The sequence below is a fragment of the Gymnoscopelus microlampas genome (assembly GCF_963454915.1).
Source record: "Gymnoscopelus microlampas genome assembly, chromosome: 7".
Classification (NCBI taxonomy): Eukaryota; Metazoa; Chordata; class Actinopteri; order Myctophiformes; family Myctophidae; genus Gymnoscopelus; species Gymnoscopelus microlampas.
The window spans coordinates 47,628,881-47,648,790 of NC_139944.1; the positions used below are offsets into that span (position 1 = coordinate 47,628,881).

The 19,910-nt window shown below is 40.9% G+C and overlaps 1 protein-coding gene across 1 annotated transcript in view; it reads left to right on the forward strand.

The window, feature by feature from the left end:
* Window positions 1-501: 501 nt before the first annotated feature.
* rad18 (RAD18 E3 ubiquitin protein ligase) overlaps window positions 502-19,910 on the forward strand; it is a gene marked incomplete at its 3' end in the record, with an annotated part of 93,597 nt that continues 74,188 nt past the window's right edge. The window contains exons 1-4 of the mRNA XM_084063446.1: window positions 502-665; window positions 12,665-12,743; window positions 14,321-14,382; window positions 14,543-14,613. Of these exons, the coding sequence (XP_083919572.1) occupies window positions 624-665; window positions 12,665-12,743; window positions 14,321-14,382; window positions 14,543-14,613 (254 nt within the window). The 5' untranslated portion in view covers window positions 502-623. The remainder of the gene's footprint in view (window positions 666-12,664; window positions 12,744-14,320; window positions 14,383-14,542; window positions 14,614-19,910) is intronic.

A 19,910-nucleotide genomic window follows, 5' to 3' on the forward strand; every position in this document is an offset into this window, starting at 1 on the left:
AAAATAAAGTGACCCTTTAAAAAATGTACCTACCCTTAAAACAATCTACCTAGTAATGTCCCTTCAGGGCTCCGTAACCTTGCTTACTGTAAATCACTCTGGATTAAGAGTGTCTGCTAAATGCAGAAGTGAACATACTATTTTGATATTAAAAAAAAAATGGTAACATTTTTCTTCTTCATATTAAATACATACATATACAACAATATACAAAAATACATATTTATGAGATACTCATACGCCAAAATACATTTGGCATGGCAACAGATTATTGCCATATGTATTGCCTACTATATGAAAATAGGTTGAAAATTGGTGAAGGGGTCCTTTAATGTTAAAAAAAAACAAAGTTCCTTTGACACAAAGCACTTTTGCATAGAACTGTATAGTAACTCTGAGGACCCCCCTAGGGGTCTCGAACCCCTTTTTGAAGACACCGGATGTCACAGGGTCTATAAAGGAAACGGAAGTCAGCTGGCGCGGGATTTTGGTTGTTGTTATTGTTGATAGACTGTCCATAATAAATCCTCTGATTGCTAAGAACCAGAACAGTGTAACGTTTGCAGCGCTTTGCCACCTCAAGTATCTTATTATTGGCATCAAGCTTTAACCCTTTAGGCATCATGGCTTCGCGAAAAGAAGCGGATTCCCCATCATGTCTCAAAGTAAGTTATATAACGTGTCGCGACGCGTTGTGAGCTTGTAGATTTGCTATTTTCAAATAGCCGATGCATATTTAGCGTTAAAGTGCTCATGTGGCCTATTTAGTCGCTTCTTTTGGACTTGTTTTCCTACCTGGTTGCTTATAGACCCCTTAACAGACGACGTCATACTGGCTGCGTGCAGCCAGTATGCGCGCAACGAAACCCATTATATCAGGTCTCGTTAGGACGCGTCTCACTAGCCAACACACACAAGAGGGGGTTGGGGTGTGCTGAAACCAGTGCACCCCGAAACAGGTTGGGAATTGATTGCGTGAAACAATCACCTGTGCGTCCAGGCTCAATGTTAGTAAACAAATAATTGGTCTATTTATCTCGCAATGACTCGCATGATATGGCAACACTGGCTAAGTTGCTAACGTTATTTCAACAGGATCTATGTATGTTAGTGAGCTGTTTTGTGCACGTTAAAGTGCGTGTTACGATTAGCTGTAAATTAACCTCAAATTCCACAATGTTGGTAAACTGGGACAATAGACATTGTTTAGCTGTATAACCATATTGTTAGAGTTCTTGAGCTATCTGGTTGTTAGTCAGCAATGGGACATAAGTAGCCCTGGAACATGACTCTGTCATGGCGCTACTTGCTCCTGGTTTTTGACATTTCTCCATTTACAACCCGTACATCTACATAAACGTTCAAATTTCAAATATAAAGTGCTTACCCCACGACCACGGACGTAACAAGTTAAAACGCCTGGGTCTAAGTGCCCGTTTCTTTTGTATTGTTCAATAAAACCCATTTGAATCCGCGTGGTTGAAAGCATATGGAGAACGTTCTAAGAAAATGGCCACCGATCGGATTCAAATGCCTTTTATTGAACAATACAGAAGAAACGGGTACTTAGACCCGGGCGTTTCAACTTGTTACATCCTTGGCCGTGGGGTAAGCACTTTATATTTGAAATTTGAACGTTTACGTAGATGTACGGGTTGTAAATGTAGACGTATCAAAAACCAGGAACAAGTAGCGCCATGACGCTTGTCATGTGAACCATGGCTAAGCCGATGTGAGCCCAAGGACCCCTTAGCTGAAAGAGAGATGAAGCAGGGACCCCCACTACATATTATATCAAATGGTGTTGCAGATAGATTTAATAGACAGTTTCATAGACTTGATTGACAGCACTGTCATCAATGTTGTATAAATTAATGTATTTTGTTTATTTTTTTACACAGTAGCTTCACTATTAATCCAATGTGTATTTTCAGACTTTTAACCACTAAGCCTCAATACTAAACTTGACCATTGGCTCTGTACTTGGTCTGCTCTTTCTTCCCTCCATACACCAAACCTCTTTGTCAATGTAACAGAGTGGTTCACAACCTCAGCCTGATGGCCTGAAAGTCTAATATCTCCCCCAAACGATAGGGATATCCCTTTGGTTTAGCGGTTAAGATGTTGGCTTTCCATGTGGGAGACCCGGGTTCGAATCCCGGGCGTTACATCGACAACAGCAGATCTACAAGCACACGTACGCCTCGTGCTGCAAGGCGTTGTGTGCTTGTATATCGGCTATTTTTGGCTAATGTTCCCCTCACTCCCTTCAGAATCCTATCACACTAAGATTTGGAGGACCCTCTGTTCTAACTCTGAGGACCCCCTAGGGGTCCCGGACCCACACCCCCTGTTGAAGACCTCTAGGCTACATTGTTGGATAATGTTCCCTCTAGAATATGGATGCGTGGGTTCAAATGGTTAAAGAACAAATGAGGATTATTTTAGTTTGACAGCTGTCATGAAATATCATTCACTCAATGATGTCACTTTCAATGCAAAGTTTACATTGTTTAGCTCCACAGGGGTCTTCAACAGGGGGTCCAGGACCCGTAGGGGGTCCTCAGAGTTACAACAGGGGGGGGGGGGGGTGTAATTTTTTTTGTTAGGAACTTTTTGTTTTGCTTTTTACATTAACCACAAACAATACCAGCATCCCTATTTTGTGAGCTTGTAGATCGGCTATTTTCGGGGTTTGGTGTTGTTTGGTGTTGAGGGAAAAAAACGAGTAGACCAAGTACAGAGCCAAAGGTCAAGTTTGACCAAGTTTTGAGGGCTTAAGTGGTTAAATGTCTGAAAATGCACAATAAAATGAATCCAACATATTATAGGAAAGATACTGTGTAAAAAACAAACACAAATATTTACACAACACTTAAGTACAGTACTTAAGTAAATGTACTTAGTTACTTTCCACCACTGCTTCCAACTACTGAAGATGAGCAGGTTTGGTACTGCGTGCGTGTGTGTGTGTGTGTGTGTGTGTGTGTGTGTGTGTGTATTTTAGACTTGGTAGACCAATGTTTCTTGCTAGATGGTAGTCGAGTTGATGTTCAGAACGTCGAGGGTCACATGATATCTGTCCTGCTCGCTTCTGGGTCTTGGGCAGGGTTGCCAGATCTGCTCATTATAATTTCCCCGCAAGATTTTATTTGAAAATAGCAGATCTACAAGCTCACAACGCGTCGCAGCGCGACACGTTGTGAGCTTGTAGATCTGCTATTTTCAAATAGCTGATGTATTATGTTAAAGTGCACATGTGGCCCATAGTCGCTTCTTTTGGGCTTGTTTTCCTAGACCTGGTTGCTTGTTTCTCTCACATAATCTGGCAACACTGGTCTTGGGACTTGTACAGGTTGGAATGGGAATTGGCTCACTGGTAAAAAGAATCAGCATTTTTTTGCACAGGAGACCGGCTTTCTAATCCAGGATATATATAACAGGAAAGTCACATTGATTGATTGCACAGACAACGTGGAAAGTCACACATTGATTGATGCATAACGTGGAAAGTCAACATTGATTGATGGACAACGTACAGTGGTGGAAAGTAACTAAGCACATTTACTTAAATACGATTTTCAGGTATTTGTACTTTACTTGAGTATTTCCAATTATTTTACATCTCAGAGGCAAATATTGCACTTTTACTCCACTACAATTGTTTGAAAACTTTAGTTACTTTTCAGATATAAATTATGATATTATCAAACATACATTAAGCACTTCAGCCCTATTTTATACATAGGCTATTTTCAAAAAGAGAGAGGATAGTTATGGTAATCTGCTATTTGTAAAATCTGCTATTTTCAAACATTTTGGGACTTTTACTTTTAGTACTTTAAGTACATTTTGATGCCAATGCTTTTGTGCTTTTACTCAAGTAAATGTTTAATTCTGGACTTTTTTCTGGAGTATTTCTATATTGCAGTATTGGTACTTTTACTTAAAGGTAGGGTAAGTGATTTGCGTTGCTTAAAATAATTGTTAAATAGCTCTATATTCTCATAGTACTCATTACTATAGAGTGTTTGTTCAGTATTAGCAGTCTCCTTGTCTCTCCACCTCTTTATTAAACAGAAAATGCATTTTCGTTTCAGTTTCAGTTTCATTTCCAATCTTATCCAACCAGGACAGAGAACTCAATCAGGATGCAGATTAAACAAGTTAAATTGGAAGTGATGACACTAAGAAATGAGAAGACAAAATTTGGAACTGGAACACTATACAAATTAAGCTTAAAAATGGGTACTTTCTCCTGATTGGCTGAGATTTTGACACCTACCGAAAAATGTATTTTCTGTTTATTAAAGAGCTGGAGAGACAGGGAGACTCCTGTTACTGAACAAACACTCTATAGCAATGATTACTATCAGAATATAGTATTTTAACCTTTTAACAAAATACTTTTTGTTTTAACCAAAAAATATCACTTACCCTACCTTTAAGTAAATCATTTGAGTACTTTTTCCACCACTGACAACGTACCATTATTATTATTTTTGTTGGATCGTTGAAGATGATTGAAGATTGTTTCCATGCTGAGGGTGTGCTTTTATGTTGTGGACTTAAGTGTGAATTTAGCTAAACATTTATGCATGCTAGCTAACGAGAAAAATGTGAAAAGTTGACAGTAAAAACAAGGCATTCAAAGAAGAATGGAAAGAGAACCGTGTTCATCCTACTACTACTCTGTTTCATGATCAATGCAAAGCCCTTTTCTCTTATCTGTCCAGTGTGTCCATATACACCATATATGACCAAAAGTCAGCGACATCCTTTCTAATTAATGTTTCTAATGAGTGCCCTTTGTCCCAGGAAATGGAAATCTTAATGCTATAGTATACTATAGCCAGTCACCCACAAGGACATTCTCTTCTCTAGACAATTGTGTGTTTCCAATTTTTGTGGATCAGTTTGTGGAAGGCTGTGGGGGAGAACTTTAATTGCTTGCACAGAGCCCTGACCCTAACCCTATCAAATACCTTTTGGCATAAATTGGAACGGCAAATGTGAGCCAGGTCTAATCGGCCAACATGAGTGTCTGTGTCTGACCTCATTAATGGTCTTGTGGCTAAATGGTAGCAAATCACAGGCATTGATATGGAGCCCCCCCCCCCCCCCCCCCCGCCCTTTGCTACGATAACATTCTCCTCTATTCTGATGACTGTTTTCTCTAGATGGAATATTGCTGCTGCAAATTTGCAAATGTCATTCTGACACATGAAATGGCGTTGTTCCACAAACACACTATTGGAAACACAAAATTGTCTAGAATTTCTTTCTGGGTTTTAGCATTAAATCATTCAATCCGTGAAAGCATCTGTGTCACTTTGGCTGTTAAAAAATAGCAGATATACAAGCTCATAGCGCGGCACTCGGAGCTTGTAGATCTGCTATTTTTTGAAAAATCGTGAAAATGTGTGCAAATCTTTGCATCTATATATCTTTTCAGAGCGAACATTTTTAACTCAAATCTTTGCTTCTGGGGGTCCCTGGAACAACATATCTTGAGATGATGGGGGGCGGCGGCCAAATGCATATAATCTTGGGTCCTTGACATGAGAAAGGTTGAGCATCACTGATATATAATATAGCAACATGGGGTTTTCAGAAAATTGTTTAGGCTTGAGAAGACATTTGTAGAATCCCCCAGAAGCAAAGATTTGAGTTCCAAATGTTCGCTTAAAAAAATGATAATTGAAAGATTTGCTCCGACCTTTGGTCAGAGCAAAGAACACAAAGAACACTCTGAATTTTGGTCACAGTGTACCTATTGACTGATCTACAAGGGGTACAGTGACATAGTTCACCCCACTGCTTGATTCATGGTTGTCTGTGCCGGGCTGTCACTTGCTCAAAATGGATAAAAAAAAATCACACCCTGTGTGAAGGAAGCGGTGCCTTTGATGAGTTTATTTAACTCGAATAATGTCTGTTTAAAGCCCAGCCAATGGGAAGACAGAGGGGGCGGGGCTTAAGTAATTACAGTTCGTCCCTATTGGTGGTTTAGTCCATGTACAAAATGTGTACTCCGTAGCATGCTGCGAACTGGAGTTATGGCTGGTTAAAGCCCAGCCAATAGGAAGACAGAGGGGGGACCCCTGGGGGTCCCTGGACCCCTCTTTGATAACCAGTGGTACGTGTGGGCAATGAGAGGAGAGATGGAATAGCCGATCTCCAAGTCTGTGTGTGTGTGTGTGTGTGTTTGTATGTGTTGCTTCTTTGCCGTGCTCATACGGTTGGCACAGCTAAAAAACCTGTAAGCATTCTAGTAGTAGATTCTCCATTGAACATCATAGCCTATATCCTTAGACTGTCAGTTTGATGTTCTAAAATGTCCACAAATTATCAAAATAATTTGCTGGGCCAGATTTTGTTACCCTGGCCTGGTTGAATGCAAGGAGGGTAGCATTTTAGGTCCTCGTTCTCCCTACATGTTCACATCTCTTCTCCCTCCTGCGCTCCTTTCACTGGCTTCCGGTTGCTGGCCACATCCACACAACTCTCAATCAAGGACATGTGTCACCCCATTAAGCCTTAAGCTAATGGGGTGACACATGCCCTTGATAGCCTGCTGATGGTTGACAACCTGGTCTCCCTGCTCTTCTACTGAGACGTGTAGATCCCGTGTGTCTAGGTTGGACACACACAACCTTTGACACGAACGATCCTGTTAATGGTTTGACACAAATTTCTCCCCAGAGGAAGCAGGCAGGGCTCTGTTAGCTCAGTCAGTTGTTAAAACGTCAGACCTGGGTTCAGACCCAGGGTAGAACAGGAAAGTTAACGTAGTGCAGCTTTAATTATTTATGTCCCCATTACAACTGTCAACTGCGGATATGCTCTGAAAGCTTGTCTTTAATTGACTGGCATCCCCGTAGCCTTCACACCCCCATAGTGATGAAATGCTTTGAGGAGTATGTCAAGTAGCTCAGTGGTTCTCAACCAGTGGTCCGGGGACCACCAGTGGTCCTTGAGGAGTCTCCAGGTGGTCCCCGGCTAAATGATGGAGAGTTGGTAACCAAATGGACCCTTATAGTTCTTAACTCTTGAGAGAGTAAAATGAAACCAAATGGACCCTTATAGTTCTTAACTCTTGAGAGAGTAAAATGACACTCCCAAGAGTTAGATTATTGTTAAATTTTTTTTATTGTTAAACATCTGCATTACTTAATTTACAAGAAGTCTACACAATCAGAGAATGGAGAAGGATTGTTATTTTGACAAAATCTTATCCAACGATAACAAAATATTCGAAGTCTTGGGTCTAAATCTAAAAATCTAAAAAAAAAAATCTAAATCTAAAAGTGGCTAAATCTCATCAAATGGTGGTCCGTTGTGCAAATTCCGAATAAATAATGGACCTTGATATGAAAAGGGTTGAAAAAAACTCCAAAAACTCAAATCAATAGCAGTATACCCCCCCCCCCCCCCCCCCACACACACACACACACACACCACCACCAAATGCTCTGTTGTCTGCTCAATGCATGACAAGCTGCCAACACGGTAAACCGCATTTCTTTCACCACAGTACTAAATGTTTATAGGAGCTTTGCATTAATGGTGACAACAGGGTCTAACGCGTTTATTTGAGCTCTATTAAACATTGTCTTTGTTTATTTTATCATTTGTAAAATGGGATAGAGTAAAGAAATGTAGATCTTGGCATGTCAACATACGTAATTAGACAAACTGATTTCACTTCACCTTCCTAGTGATGTAAACATTCCATTCCTTTCTTGGACACATTTCAAAACCCTTCCAGGCGCCACTGGAAAGAATTACATTTTAGGCCAATATTGCTTTTTGTCAGCTATAGCAAAATATAGTGTAATAACTTAGGCAAAAATACTAGATGGGTAGACGATGTATTGAGGATAAGAAGAAGAAAGTCCGCACACTGTTCTCAACCTCCCAAAAAACTAACTTTTGATTTAAGCAACGTTTCGACCTTTATATTCGCTTGATAAAGACCTAGAAGGTCGAAACATTGCATAAATACAAAGTTGTTTTTTTTTGGAGCTTGAGAACCGTGTGTGGACTTTCTTCTTATCCTTGATTCTTCCCTTGATGTCCAGCACCTGGCCTAAATGCAGACGTGGGATGTGCACACACAATTCTCTCTGTAGACGACGTATTGGACATGTTATTTTCTGAAAGGCTTGTGAGACAGATTGCTATGACGATATGCCTACGTCTTTTAATGTCGGCTGAATATATTAATCTGCAGTAGTGAAATGAAAATGAATGCTAAAACAACACACACAGTTATAATCAGGAGGTTGTGAATAAGGATGTGTGGAAAAAACACTCTCACTGAGGTGGGTTGTTGCAAAAGGTAACGGACACTTCATTGCTTTTGCTGTAAGCTCTGGGAATTCTGCCTAGTTACAACTCATCCAGAATTTGCAAGGGTCTGTGTTTCATAGGTGTGCCTCTTGACAGAGTCTGTGGACACGTCAATGAGCTGATCCTCTTCTGTGGGAGTGAAGCTTGACCCCTCTGCTGCTGCATCACTGAATGGGAAACTAATTCTGTGCGCATTAGCAGCGACTGGATTACTGTATGCACCAAGTACCGAGCTTGTAGATCTGCTATTTTTGAAAAATCTTGAACATTTTTGCAATTTTTTTTTTAATCCCTCCATAACATTTTAGTGAAGTTTTTATTTGTTGACGAAATTGTCAATATATTTAGCCAACATTTTTAACTCAAATCTTTGCTTCTGGGGGTCCCTGAAACAACATATTTTGAGATGGCCAAATACATCATTTTGGGTGCTCCTTGACATGAAAACGTTCGAGCATCACTGATATAGCAACATACGTTTTTCAGAAAACTGTTAGGATATAGAAGACATTTGTAGAATCGGAAACCTCAGGTCTGAATGGGTTACACAGGTACACTTGTCTTATGTATTCTTCACATTTTCGTTTTTGTCTCTGCCAGGCCTAAGACATGGTGGAGAGTATGTTTTCGTTCCCGTCACGCTGTGTGTCCCCCCCCCTCTAGCCAAGCTAACATTGGTCAAGATTCATGTGACACGTGACAATATGTTGTCACCAATGCTTTTGATTGGCTAGCGAGACGCATGACGAAATAAAATCCTATAAATAGGTGTGTCACTTCCAAAGAACATTTATGTTTTTGGAAGTGAGGTAACATTGGTCAAGCTAACAGGATCAAGCTAACATTGGTCAGACAGGAAGACAGGAAGACAGGATTAATCAGGAACAGTACTGGCGGAGACCTGTGCTCCGATGAGCACATTTTCTAGTTTAAAGATGTTTTTTTTTGTGCCTTTTTATGCCTTTTATTTAGAGAGGAACAGCGAAAGTGGGCTGACAGGAAATGGAGAGAGAGATGGGGGGGTGGGGGGGGTGGAACACGCAGCAAAGGTCGTCGGTAACGGGAGTCGACCCCGCGACGCGCTGTCAGGCTGACATTGGCAGCCTAGGGTGCCTGAACCGTCACGCTAGTACGGCCCAGGCTGTCTTCACTGTTTTCTTATGCTCTGTTGAATTGCCAGTAGAAGCTCTGCCCCTTCGCTCACATAGACTGGAAGTGAACGTGTGGTGAATATCTAATTTGAATGTGTGACCACCAATGGTTTGGGTTGGTGGCTGATTTAAGCAGGCACCCCCTTGTCAGGCACGCCTTGACCTGACCTCTGAGTCAAACTTAATTGGACTCTGGGCTGGCTGGTCAGGGTGTGATGTGCATAGATAGATCTAATAGATGTCCAACGTAGATCAGGATTAAATCAGCCATCCCCCAGGATTCCCCACACACACACACACTTGGTAGAGAGCATGACTCATCATGTCATGATGACTCATGACAGCGTGGTACTTCTGCTCTGGCTTGTACAATCTTTTTTTCACGTCGTGATAACTATTTGGAGATTATACCTTAATGCATGGCATGGCCAGCAGCTGAGTTTGTTATCTGGATGTGCCAGGGAATAAAGAGAGTTTTGAATAGGAAACCATGCTGTCGTCTTGCTCCCTCCTAGCGAGCCCTGCTACATACACTGTAGGCTATATCAGGGTATCTCAAAGTGGGTGCCGTGGCACCCTAGGGTGCCGTGATACAAGTCCAGGGGCGCCGCAGGATACTTTGATAACATTTGGAATTTATCAATATCACTTCAGTTTAACCACTTAGGCCCTCTATACTTATTAATTACATTGTACTATGTTACTAATGTACTAATTACAATGTACTAACTGTAATAGCAGATCTACAAGCTCAGAGCTAGTAGATCGGCTATTTTTGGCGAATGTTTTCCCCGGAATAGTGATACTGGGGTTCAAGTGGTTAAACATCAAGTTATTTTCAATCTGTCATAATGGAAAAAGTTTTCCCCATGACATGCTGTATTTTAGGGAGAAATGCTTGCATATTTACGTACCTTAAGACATAAATGTAAGGTGCTGTAAAGTAACAATGTAATTCAGGGGTGCCGTGGATGAAAACGTTATTTACAGGGGTGCCCTGAGCCAAAAATGTTTGAGAACCACTGGGCTATATAATGGTCAACAGGTGGAAGGGGGACAGGGGGAAGCTGAGCCTTCCAGCTCTCAGTAGAGAGAATGGCGAGGCACTTGGAAAAACACAGCAAGGGATGGAGACCGGCTGAGACTAAAGCAAGCCACTGAGGAGAACAAAAAAAAAACGGATGGATTACTGGATGGGGGATGAATGGATTACAGGAAAGATGAATGAGGAGGATTTATAGCGTTCTACTGCACTTCTTTTTAGTTACTGGGTCCTCCTCGGCCAAGTCAAAGAATTTGCCATCTTCTATCTATGCCATTGGTTCTCAAAGTGGGGTCCGAGGACCCCCAGGGGTCCTTCAGAGAGATCCAGGGGGTCCCCAGCTAAATGATAAATAGTTAGGAACCAAATGGACCCTTATGGGTCTGTAACTCAGAGAGTGTACAAATGGAACCAAATGGACCCACATGGACCCTTATGGGTCTGTAACTCAGAGAGTGTACAAATGGAACCAAATGGACCCTTATTGGTCTGTAACTCAGAGAGTGTACAAATGGAACCAAATGGACCCTAACGGGTCCATTTGGTTCCATTTGTACACTCTCAGAGTTGAATGAACATTGATTTTACAATATAAATTGGGGTCACAGAGATAGAAATGCTATTAAATGGGGGTCCTTTCTTAGCCCGCTAATGCTTGTCAAACTGAGGGGGTCCTTGAATTAAAACGGTTGAGAATTGACTGCTAGAGCTGTAAAAAATCTTCTCTTATGGGGGTCCCTGGCATATCTTTTCAAATAGGGGTCCGTGGGCTAATAAGTGTCAATGTAGCGGCCCTCGACATGAAAACGTTTGAGAACCACTGATCTATGCTATCTGCATCTAAGTTGCAATACCAACCCTTGACAGCCCATTCATGAAACATGAAAAAAATCTATCTGATTGTATTAACCCATTAAGACCTGGAACTGTGTCATTTTTAGATTTGAGCTAAAAAGCATTATTTTACACTTTGGGCTATTCAAAAATAGCAGATATACAAGCTCTACGAGCTTGTAGATCTGCTATTTTTGAAAAATCGTGAAAATGTGTGCAAATCTTTGAATATATATATTTCTAAACCGAACATTTTTAACTCAAATCTTTGCTTCTAGGGGGTCCCTGGAACAACATATTTTGATGGGGGGTCCGCGGCCAAATACATATAATTGTGGGGGTCCTTGACATGAAAAAGATTGAGCACCACTGATACAGAAACATATGTTTTTCAGAAAACTGTTGAGATTTAGGAGACATGTAGAATCGGCTTCAGGTCTCAATGGGTTAAACAACGTTAAACTCACCAAGATTGCAGCTGTACGGAATTCTTGGGTTATATCCTCTTTGTATGTGTCAACTAAGTCTTTGTTACATAAAAATCCACCGTGGACGTGTTATGAGCTGCTTTCTGTCAATAAATTCCATGCAGTGATTAGTGTTCAAGTTTGGAAGCGCTCGTTGGAAATCACTCAACGGTCCTGCGTACCATCTTAAATCTAAATTGCACATAATACAGGAGGCAGCAGGACGTTGCGTTATTGAAAACGAGTGCTTCCAAACTGGAAAAACATAGAAAAATGATCGCTGCACAGAATGCATTGACTGAAAGTTGAACGTGATTTTTTTTTTAAAACAAAGACTTGACAGAGATGAAGAGGATGACCCAAGCTTTCCGTACAAGTGCAATATGCAATATTGGAGAGTTTAAAGTGGTTTAATACAATCAGACTGGACTTTTTGGTTTCATGAATGGGCTGTCAAGGGTTGGTATTGCAACTTAGATGCAGATGGCATTATAGCATTTAAGTTGCTTGCAGCTACAGTATGGTATATTATGGATGATCCAAAACAAGGTCGATGGCTAGAACAACCCTTTTTGTGTGTGTGTGTGTGTGTGTGTGTGTGTGTGTGTGTGTGTGTGTGTGTGTGTGTGTGTGTGTGTGTGTGTGTGTGTGTGTGTGTGTGTGTGTGTGTGTGTGTGTGTGTGTGTGTGTGTGTGTGTGTGTGTGTGTGTGTGTGTGTGTGTGTGTGTGCGCGCGCGCGCGTATATACAATACAATGCAATACAACAAATCGATGCTGTTTGACTAATGCAATATATTTTTTTGTTTCGTTACAGAATATCGACACCATCCTCCGCTGTCCCATTTGCTTTGATTTCCTCAACATCACAATGATGACAAAGTGCTCCCACAACTGTAAGTACAAGTAGTCAGCCATGGTCATCCCCTGATTTTTGCAAGGTCTTGATGGTCATGACTCATGCGTAGGCTTAGTAAAAACGTTGGTAGCTGAAAATTGTCCCAAGAACTACTTTTGTTGTTGTTTATACGTTTGAAGTATAAAGCCTAATCCATTGGGAGAGTTTAAAGTCCCTTACACACCAGGGCGATTTCTGTGCGATTTAATTTTGAACTATCTGTGTACATCCACACAGGACGTCAGCGTTGCAATGCTGAATTGGAACGTGGTTGAACTGTATTTTAATGACGTGACGCGCACGTCGCTTAACACCTACACTACAGGTCACACAATGGACAATTGCCAACCCCATGAGCAATGCAACCCTGCAGGACGTGAATATTATGCAGTGACAATTGTTATTTAAAATGAGTAATTTTTTTTACCTATTTTGATGCAAAATATTCACTGGTGATTTTTTTTGTATGGTTTAATGATCATGTCCCTGGTGTGTAAAGACCGTAAGGATGTAAAAAAAAAACTTTTAGAAAGAAAGAAACAACCTTTTGGGGGGATGTTCACTTTCCTTTTGGTGGAACTAGGACTCATTAAAACACTTAGGCCGTATTAAAGGCATAATGAACAACTCATAAGCCCCCCAAAAAAAAATGAATTCACCCAAGTTTAGCCTAAAGCAGTGGTTTTCAACCAGTGGTCCGGGGACCACCAGTGGTCCTTGAGGGGGTTCCAGGTGGTCCCCAGCGGAAATGATGGAGAGTTGGTAACCAAATGGACCCTTATAGATCTTTAACTCTTGAGAGCGTAAAATGAAACCAAATGGACCCTTACGGGTCCATTTGGTTTCATTTTACGCTCTCAAGAGTTAAATTATTGTTAAACATCTTAACTTAATTTACAAGAAGTCTACACAATTAGAGAATGTAGAAGAATTGTTGTTTTGATCAACGTTTGCCTGTCATCTCTCCTATGGTACCAACATTAATACAGCATGGAATTGTGGACAAAATCTTATCCAGTCTTGGGTCTAATTCTCATCAAATGGTGGTCCGTGGCTCAAATAATGGACCTTAATGTGAAAAAGGTTGAAAACCACTGGCCTAAAAGATTTAAAGTAGGGGTGTGCCGATATATCGTTCCGCGATATATCACGATACGTTTTCGTGACAATATGTATCGTTTTGGAAAAAAAAATATCGTTTTGAAAAAAAAAAAAAAAAAAAAAAATATATATATATATTTTTTTTTACAATCATTATAATCAGGCATGCAAACAGCCCCGAGGTGAAAAGGGTGACAACATGTTGTTGTTTTTTTCGGGTCAGGTGTCACACTATTGCCCTATTTGGATTCAAAACCGCTGAAAAAAATGTCTGAATAATGCAAAAAACAGAATTATTTGTTTGCATTTGCTTTTTTTCTCCCCCATATATTTTCATAATAAAAAAAAGTGCGCATCGTATCGAAATCGTATCGAAGTTGTGAGCCAAATATCGTATCGTTTGGTGAAATTAGTGTATCTGCACACTCCTAATTTAAAGTAATGGGAATCTTATGTTTGCTCTTTACTTTCCAGTTTGTTCTTTGTGCATCAGGAAATATCTGTCTTACAAGTTGCAGTGTCCAGTGTGCAATTCAGTAAGTATGAATGTTGCATGAAAACAAACAAACAAACAGATCCTTATCTTCACTCAGTTCCTCACTTTTGTTCCATTCCGCATTACAGTTCTTGATTGAGAGGCCTTTTCTTTCTTTCTTTTTTCCCTTTTTGAACCGTCCTCTTTTCCCTCTGCTACAGCCAATGACAGAACAGGATCTACGGAACAACCGGATATTGGATGAATTGATAGTGAACTTTCAAACTGTCAGGTAAGCATTTTGCCAATATTTTACCAATGATTTAATACTTAAAATGAGTGGCTGCTTTTGCATATCTACTTCAAAGTATCAAGTTTAACGGCTTAACAGTGTGATAGCTCAGTGGCATAGCGCTCATAACTGAATAATAATTAATTACTGTCACATGACTGACATTAATGACCCTTAATGACTTGTTTTGTACTTATTCAGAAGTGTGCTGCTGTGTGCCTTCCATTTTGTCAATACTATTACGTTTTTCTTTATTTTAAATGGTTTTCTTCCATGCAGGGTTACAGCTTGGGGTTAGCTTGTTTTTGTTTTCTAGACCATTGGTTCTCAAAGTGGGGTCCGGGGACCCCCAGGGGTCCTTGAGGGAGTTCCAGGGGGTCCCCAGCTAAATGATAGATTAGGCACCAAATGGACCTTATGGGGTCTGTAACTCTGAGAGTGTACAAATGGAACCAAATGGACCCGTTAGGGTCCATTTGGTTCCATTTGTACACTCTCAGAGTTAAATTGACATAGATTTTACAATATAAAGTGATAGAATGCCATTTAAATGGGGGTCCGTAGCCTAATGCATGTCAAACTGGGGGTCCTTGAAATTAAAATGGTTGAGAATCACTGCTAGAGCCGTAAAAAATCTTCTCTTATGGGGGTCCCTGGCATATCTTTTGAAATGGGGGTCCGCGGGCTAATAAGTGTCAATTTGGGGGTCCTTGACATGAACAAGTTTGAGAACCACTGTTCTAGACTGGGGGGACGGTGTCGTTCACTCTCTCACTGCCAGACTTATTTCTGGCTGCGTGCGGTGCACCCACTGCCAGCGGTTTTTCCTCCTCCCTACCTTTTTAAAGTAGTCACAGAATATTTATCTCCAGTATGATTGATCCCCCTGATGGTTGCTAAACACAGAGGTTTTCACTGTGTGGTTTCACAAATGTCAACGAGGACAGTGCGACCTCGTTGATATTAATTTGTCTGCCTTTTGAAAATGTCTGGGCCAAAGATACATAGTAAAAGAAAAAGTACACAGGAGCCGAGATACAGTAATATTTAAGTAATAAGTTAACCAAGTAGTGAATGGAGCAGCAAATCTTCCGATTATGATATCTTGGGTTCTGCCCCCCCATAAACAATGCGGCCACGGCATTATGACGATGTCTCGTCCTAAGTCGTTCTTGGCAGTAAGAGAGTTAAAGGGTTTATAAATGGTTTATTTATTCACACAATAAAAACAGTATAAAGGTAACAATATTAAAACAACACAGAATTACCCATATAGGGCTTTATACAAGGTCCTCACCTAAAATACTAAACAAGTAGTAAGTTAAACATGGTGTTCAAACATAAGACACGACATGTGTGTGTGTGTGTGTGTGTGTGTGTGTGTGTGTGTGTGTGTGTGTGTGTGTGTGTGTGTGTGTGTGTGTGTGTGTGTGTGTGTGTGTGTGTGTGTGTGTGTGTGTGTGTGTGTGTGTGTGTTTGTGTGTATGCAGAAGTAGGGCTACATTATATGGTAGAAGCAAGTGGAGAGGCTTGATTCATCAGGCTGGCCCTCAGTCTATGATAGGATAGACTACTCCTATGATACTATGATGGGATAGGTTTTCCTTCTCGTTTTATTTCCCCTGACGTCCCAGGCACTCAAATTTGCCTTGTGAAGGCAATTGCTATCTGATAAGCCAAGAAGTAGGGTTGCAACATTTAACTCATACCTTCTGCCAAGAATGTAAATAACGTAATTATTTCCAATTACCAATTCTGCCAAGAACGTAAAAAACGTAATTTTGAAAATACTTTGATTTAATAAAGATCTCACCGTCCTTCATCTCTCGTAGTGACACATTTCATTGTAACACCACCGGATACGGAAATTACGTAAATCGAAGATTTTCGTTTCCGCCTGCTTCCTTTCTAAGTCCCCCTCTAAAACGGCATTTTCTCGCCTTGGTGTTTCTCCGCCGTGGAACGCTGTTTAGAAACGCCGTTTAGAAACGCTGTTTAGAAACGCCGTTTAGAAACGCTGTTTAGAAACTGCTACTACTGCAAAATAGAATGTCGCCGATTGAAAATGTCTTCTCTGGGCCACTCACACAACTACCCTGTGTGTGTACAAGCAGTTGAACACGCGATCATAAGGGATTTAGCGAGGTCTGTGGCGAGGTGAAAAAGTAAGTGAGCCTTAGCGTTCACATGGCGAAACATGGTGTTTTTACACTGGGCTGGAGAAGAGAGACTCCGCCCCGATCGGAATGTTTGTTGTCTGAGCGGCGTGCACGTATCGCCGGTGTGTTTCGAAACGATTGGACTTGTGATCATAATGGAAAAAAAAAAATGGTGACATTTTTAAAGTTATAAAAAACTAAAGACTAAAAAAATCGCTGGCAGTGGGCAAACACAGCCAGAAATAAGTCTGGCAGTGAATGAGTTAATATAACTAATCAATTTTGTATATTATACATTTAATATTATACAATGGATTTACTCAAATTCGTCGATTTTGGAGGAAAATAAAACAACAATAAAAAACTCAGATTTGCACTTTTTTTTTCAAAACGGCAGATTTACATGGGTAGCCTGGTTTAACCATAAATAAACCGTCTTTCCTGACTGTACATTACCATGAGAAGCCCAGAGAGCAAACTAATGACACAGATCAGCAGACCATTTCACAGGATGCTATTTTTATTGGCGATTATTCCTCAGGAGACTTACCTTAACCCATTAAGACCTGGAACGTTGTCATTTTTAGATTTGAGCTAAAAAAGCATTATTTTACACTTTGGGCTATTCAAAAATAGCAGATATACAAGCTCGTAGCGCGGCACCGAGTGCCGCGCTACGAGCTTGTAGATCTGCTGTTTTTGAAAAATCGTGAAAATGTGTGCAAATCTTTTGAATATATATTTTTTTAAAGCGAACATTTTGAACTCAAATCTTTGCTTCTGGGGGGTCCCTGGAACAACATATTTTGATGGGGGTCCGCAGCCAAATACATATCATTTTAGGGGTCCTTGACATGAAAAAGATGGAGCACCACTGATACAGAAACATACGTTTTTCAGAATACTGTTGAGATTTAGGAGACATGTAGAATCGGCTTCAGGTCTCAATGGGTTAACTTTACGTGTAGTTGAGAAACACTTGGTGGTCATTATATCTTGATCCACCCGTGGATCCAGGGTCTTACGTGAATCAAATGGGGATTTTATTTTCATCAACCGAGGTCATTCAATGTTGTCTCTTTATTTGTCTGTGTTTTTTAAGCTTAGGGGCCTATTCTTTCTATAGGTCTGGATTTTAATGAAAAAGAATGGGTGAATGTAATTGTACCCAGAGCTTGTGTAGTGGTTAAAGGAGTGCCCTGGTATTTAACATGTATAGTTGATATTTTCCTTCATTAGACCCTTGTAGCAGTATAGGGGTAAAGAGGTTATGCATTTTTCTTTCAGTTTCCATAACCACTTAATCCCTAGTATATACTTTGTTGACCGCGGTCCCCCAGGGTTTTGTACGTACCCCTATATTTGATGTGTGGGTTCTGGTATTCAAGTTGTACTACTCTTATTTGCGCTGATGAGAGCAATGGGGAGTTTGTGCCACAGTGCAGGAGCCAGGAGGGAGAATAGTCTTCTATGAAGAAAAATGGCTAGCTTGTTGGCCCTTTTAATCCATTAAGACTGGGAACGCATCTATGTCATTTTAAGATTTTGTTTGGTCCCTGGAACAACATATTTTTAGATGGGGGGGTGGGGTCCGCGCCCAAATACATATTCATTTGGGGATCTTTGACATGGAAAAGTTGGAGCACCACTGATTATAGAAACATGCTGTTTAAGACCCCTGCAATAAAACAACAATCCCCTATCAGAGGAGTTGTCATCTTAACACATCGGGTGCCAGCATTTTTTCATAACAACTTACCGTGGGTGCCAGCATTCTCCCCATTGACTGCGCTTTGCTGTTTAAAGCTTCCGTGTGCGTTACAAGCAAATCCACGCAAAAAAAAGCATCGATTCATGTTGTGCCATGAGCCTGGCTACAGGCTGGAACCATAGCATTCCCCTCGCGAGTTACAACGGGGGGGGGATCGCGCATCGCGCATGACCGGTTTTCCCCACAGGAAACAGATTCGGAGATATAGGCGTTTCAAAGTAGGAAATAGACAGGAAGCGGATGGGAAAAAAAATTGTTTCCGGTGAGCGATCTGGCACTTCCTTCGCAGGATTACAATGGGTGCTCCCAGAGCTGCTCTAGCCCCGCCCGCGCGGAAAAAAACGAAAAAAACAAAAAGACTAAACTCACGGTTCAGACCGTGTTCGGCACCGAAGCGGCGGAACCGCCACTATGTAAACACACGGTTCAGACCGTGTTTGGCACCCGATGTGTTAATATCGATCTTATCTGTGGCTCAATACCTCTCGTATGCCATGCACAGATAATTCCTTTGTGACCTCTGTTTATGGAGTCGTCATCTTATTGATCTTGTACTGTATGTTGCTCAATACCTCTCATATACCATACAGTACATACACGGATAATGCCTGTGTGACCTCTGTTTTATGGAGTTGTCATCTTATTGATCTTATATGTTCCTCAATACCTCTCATATACCATACACGGATAATGCCTTTGTGACCTCTGTTTTATGAGTGGATGTCAGAATCCTTGCTTCAATGGAGTCCTGAGCTGTTGTCAAATTAACCCTTTCAATCCGGGAACGCATCTGTGTCATTTTAGATTTCTTTGGCTGTATTTGAAAAATCTTGAAAAATGTAGCAAATCTTTTTTTTTAAAGCGAACATTTTTAACTCAAAGCTTTGCTTCTGGGGGGAAGGGGGGGGGGGTCCCAGGAACAAAATATTTTGAGATGGGGGTCGGCGGCCAATTACATATAATTTTGGCTGGTGCTTGACATGAAAAAGTTTGTGCACCACCGATATAGAAACAAAAGTTTTCCAGAAAACTTTTTGTAGAATCGGAACCTCAGGCCTTAGTCTGTTAAGGTCCTGTAGTGTGGTCAGTCAGGAGGCTGTAATGCTGCGCCTCCGAACCAATCAACACAGTGCTGTCAGTGTCAACACCCAAAGGTCTTCTTTGAAGTCACAGGGTTTCAGATGGCCATCAGTGTTGTTGGGGTGAGTAGTTCATGATGGAGCTGCTCTTCCCCTCCGTGCTTTAATTTCCTGTTGTCTAGTTCTCACCTCTAGTCAGTGGTGTAAAGTTCATTTACTCAAGTGCTGTACTTAAGTAAAATTTCGGAGGTATTTTTTACTTTACTGGAGTATTTCCAATTTTCGGTA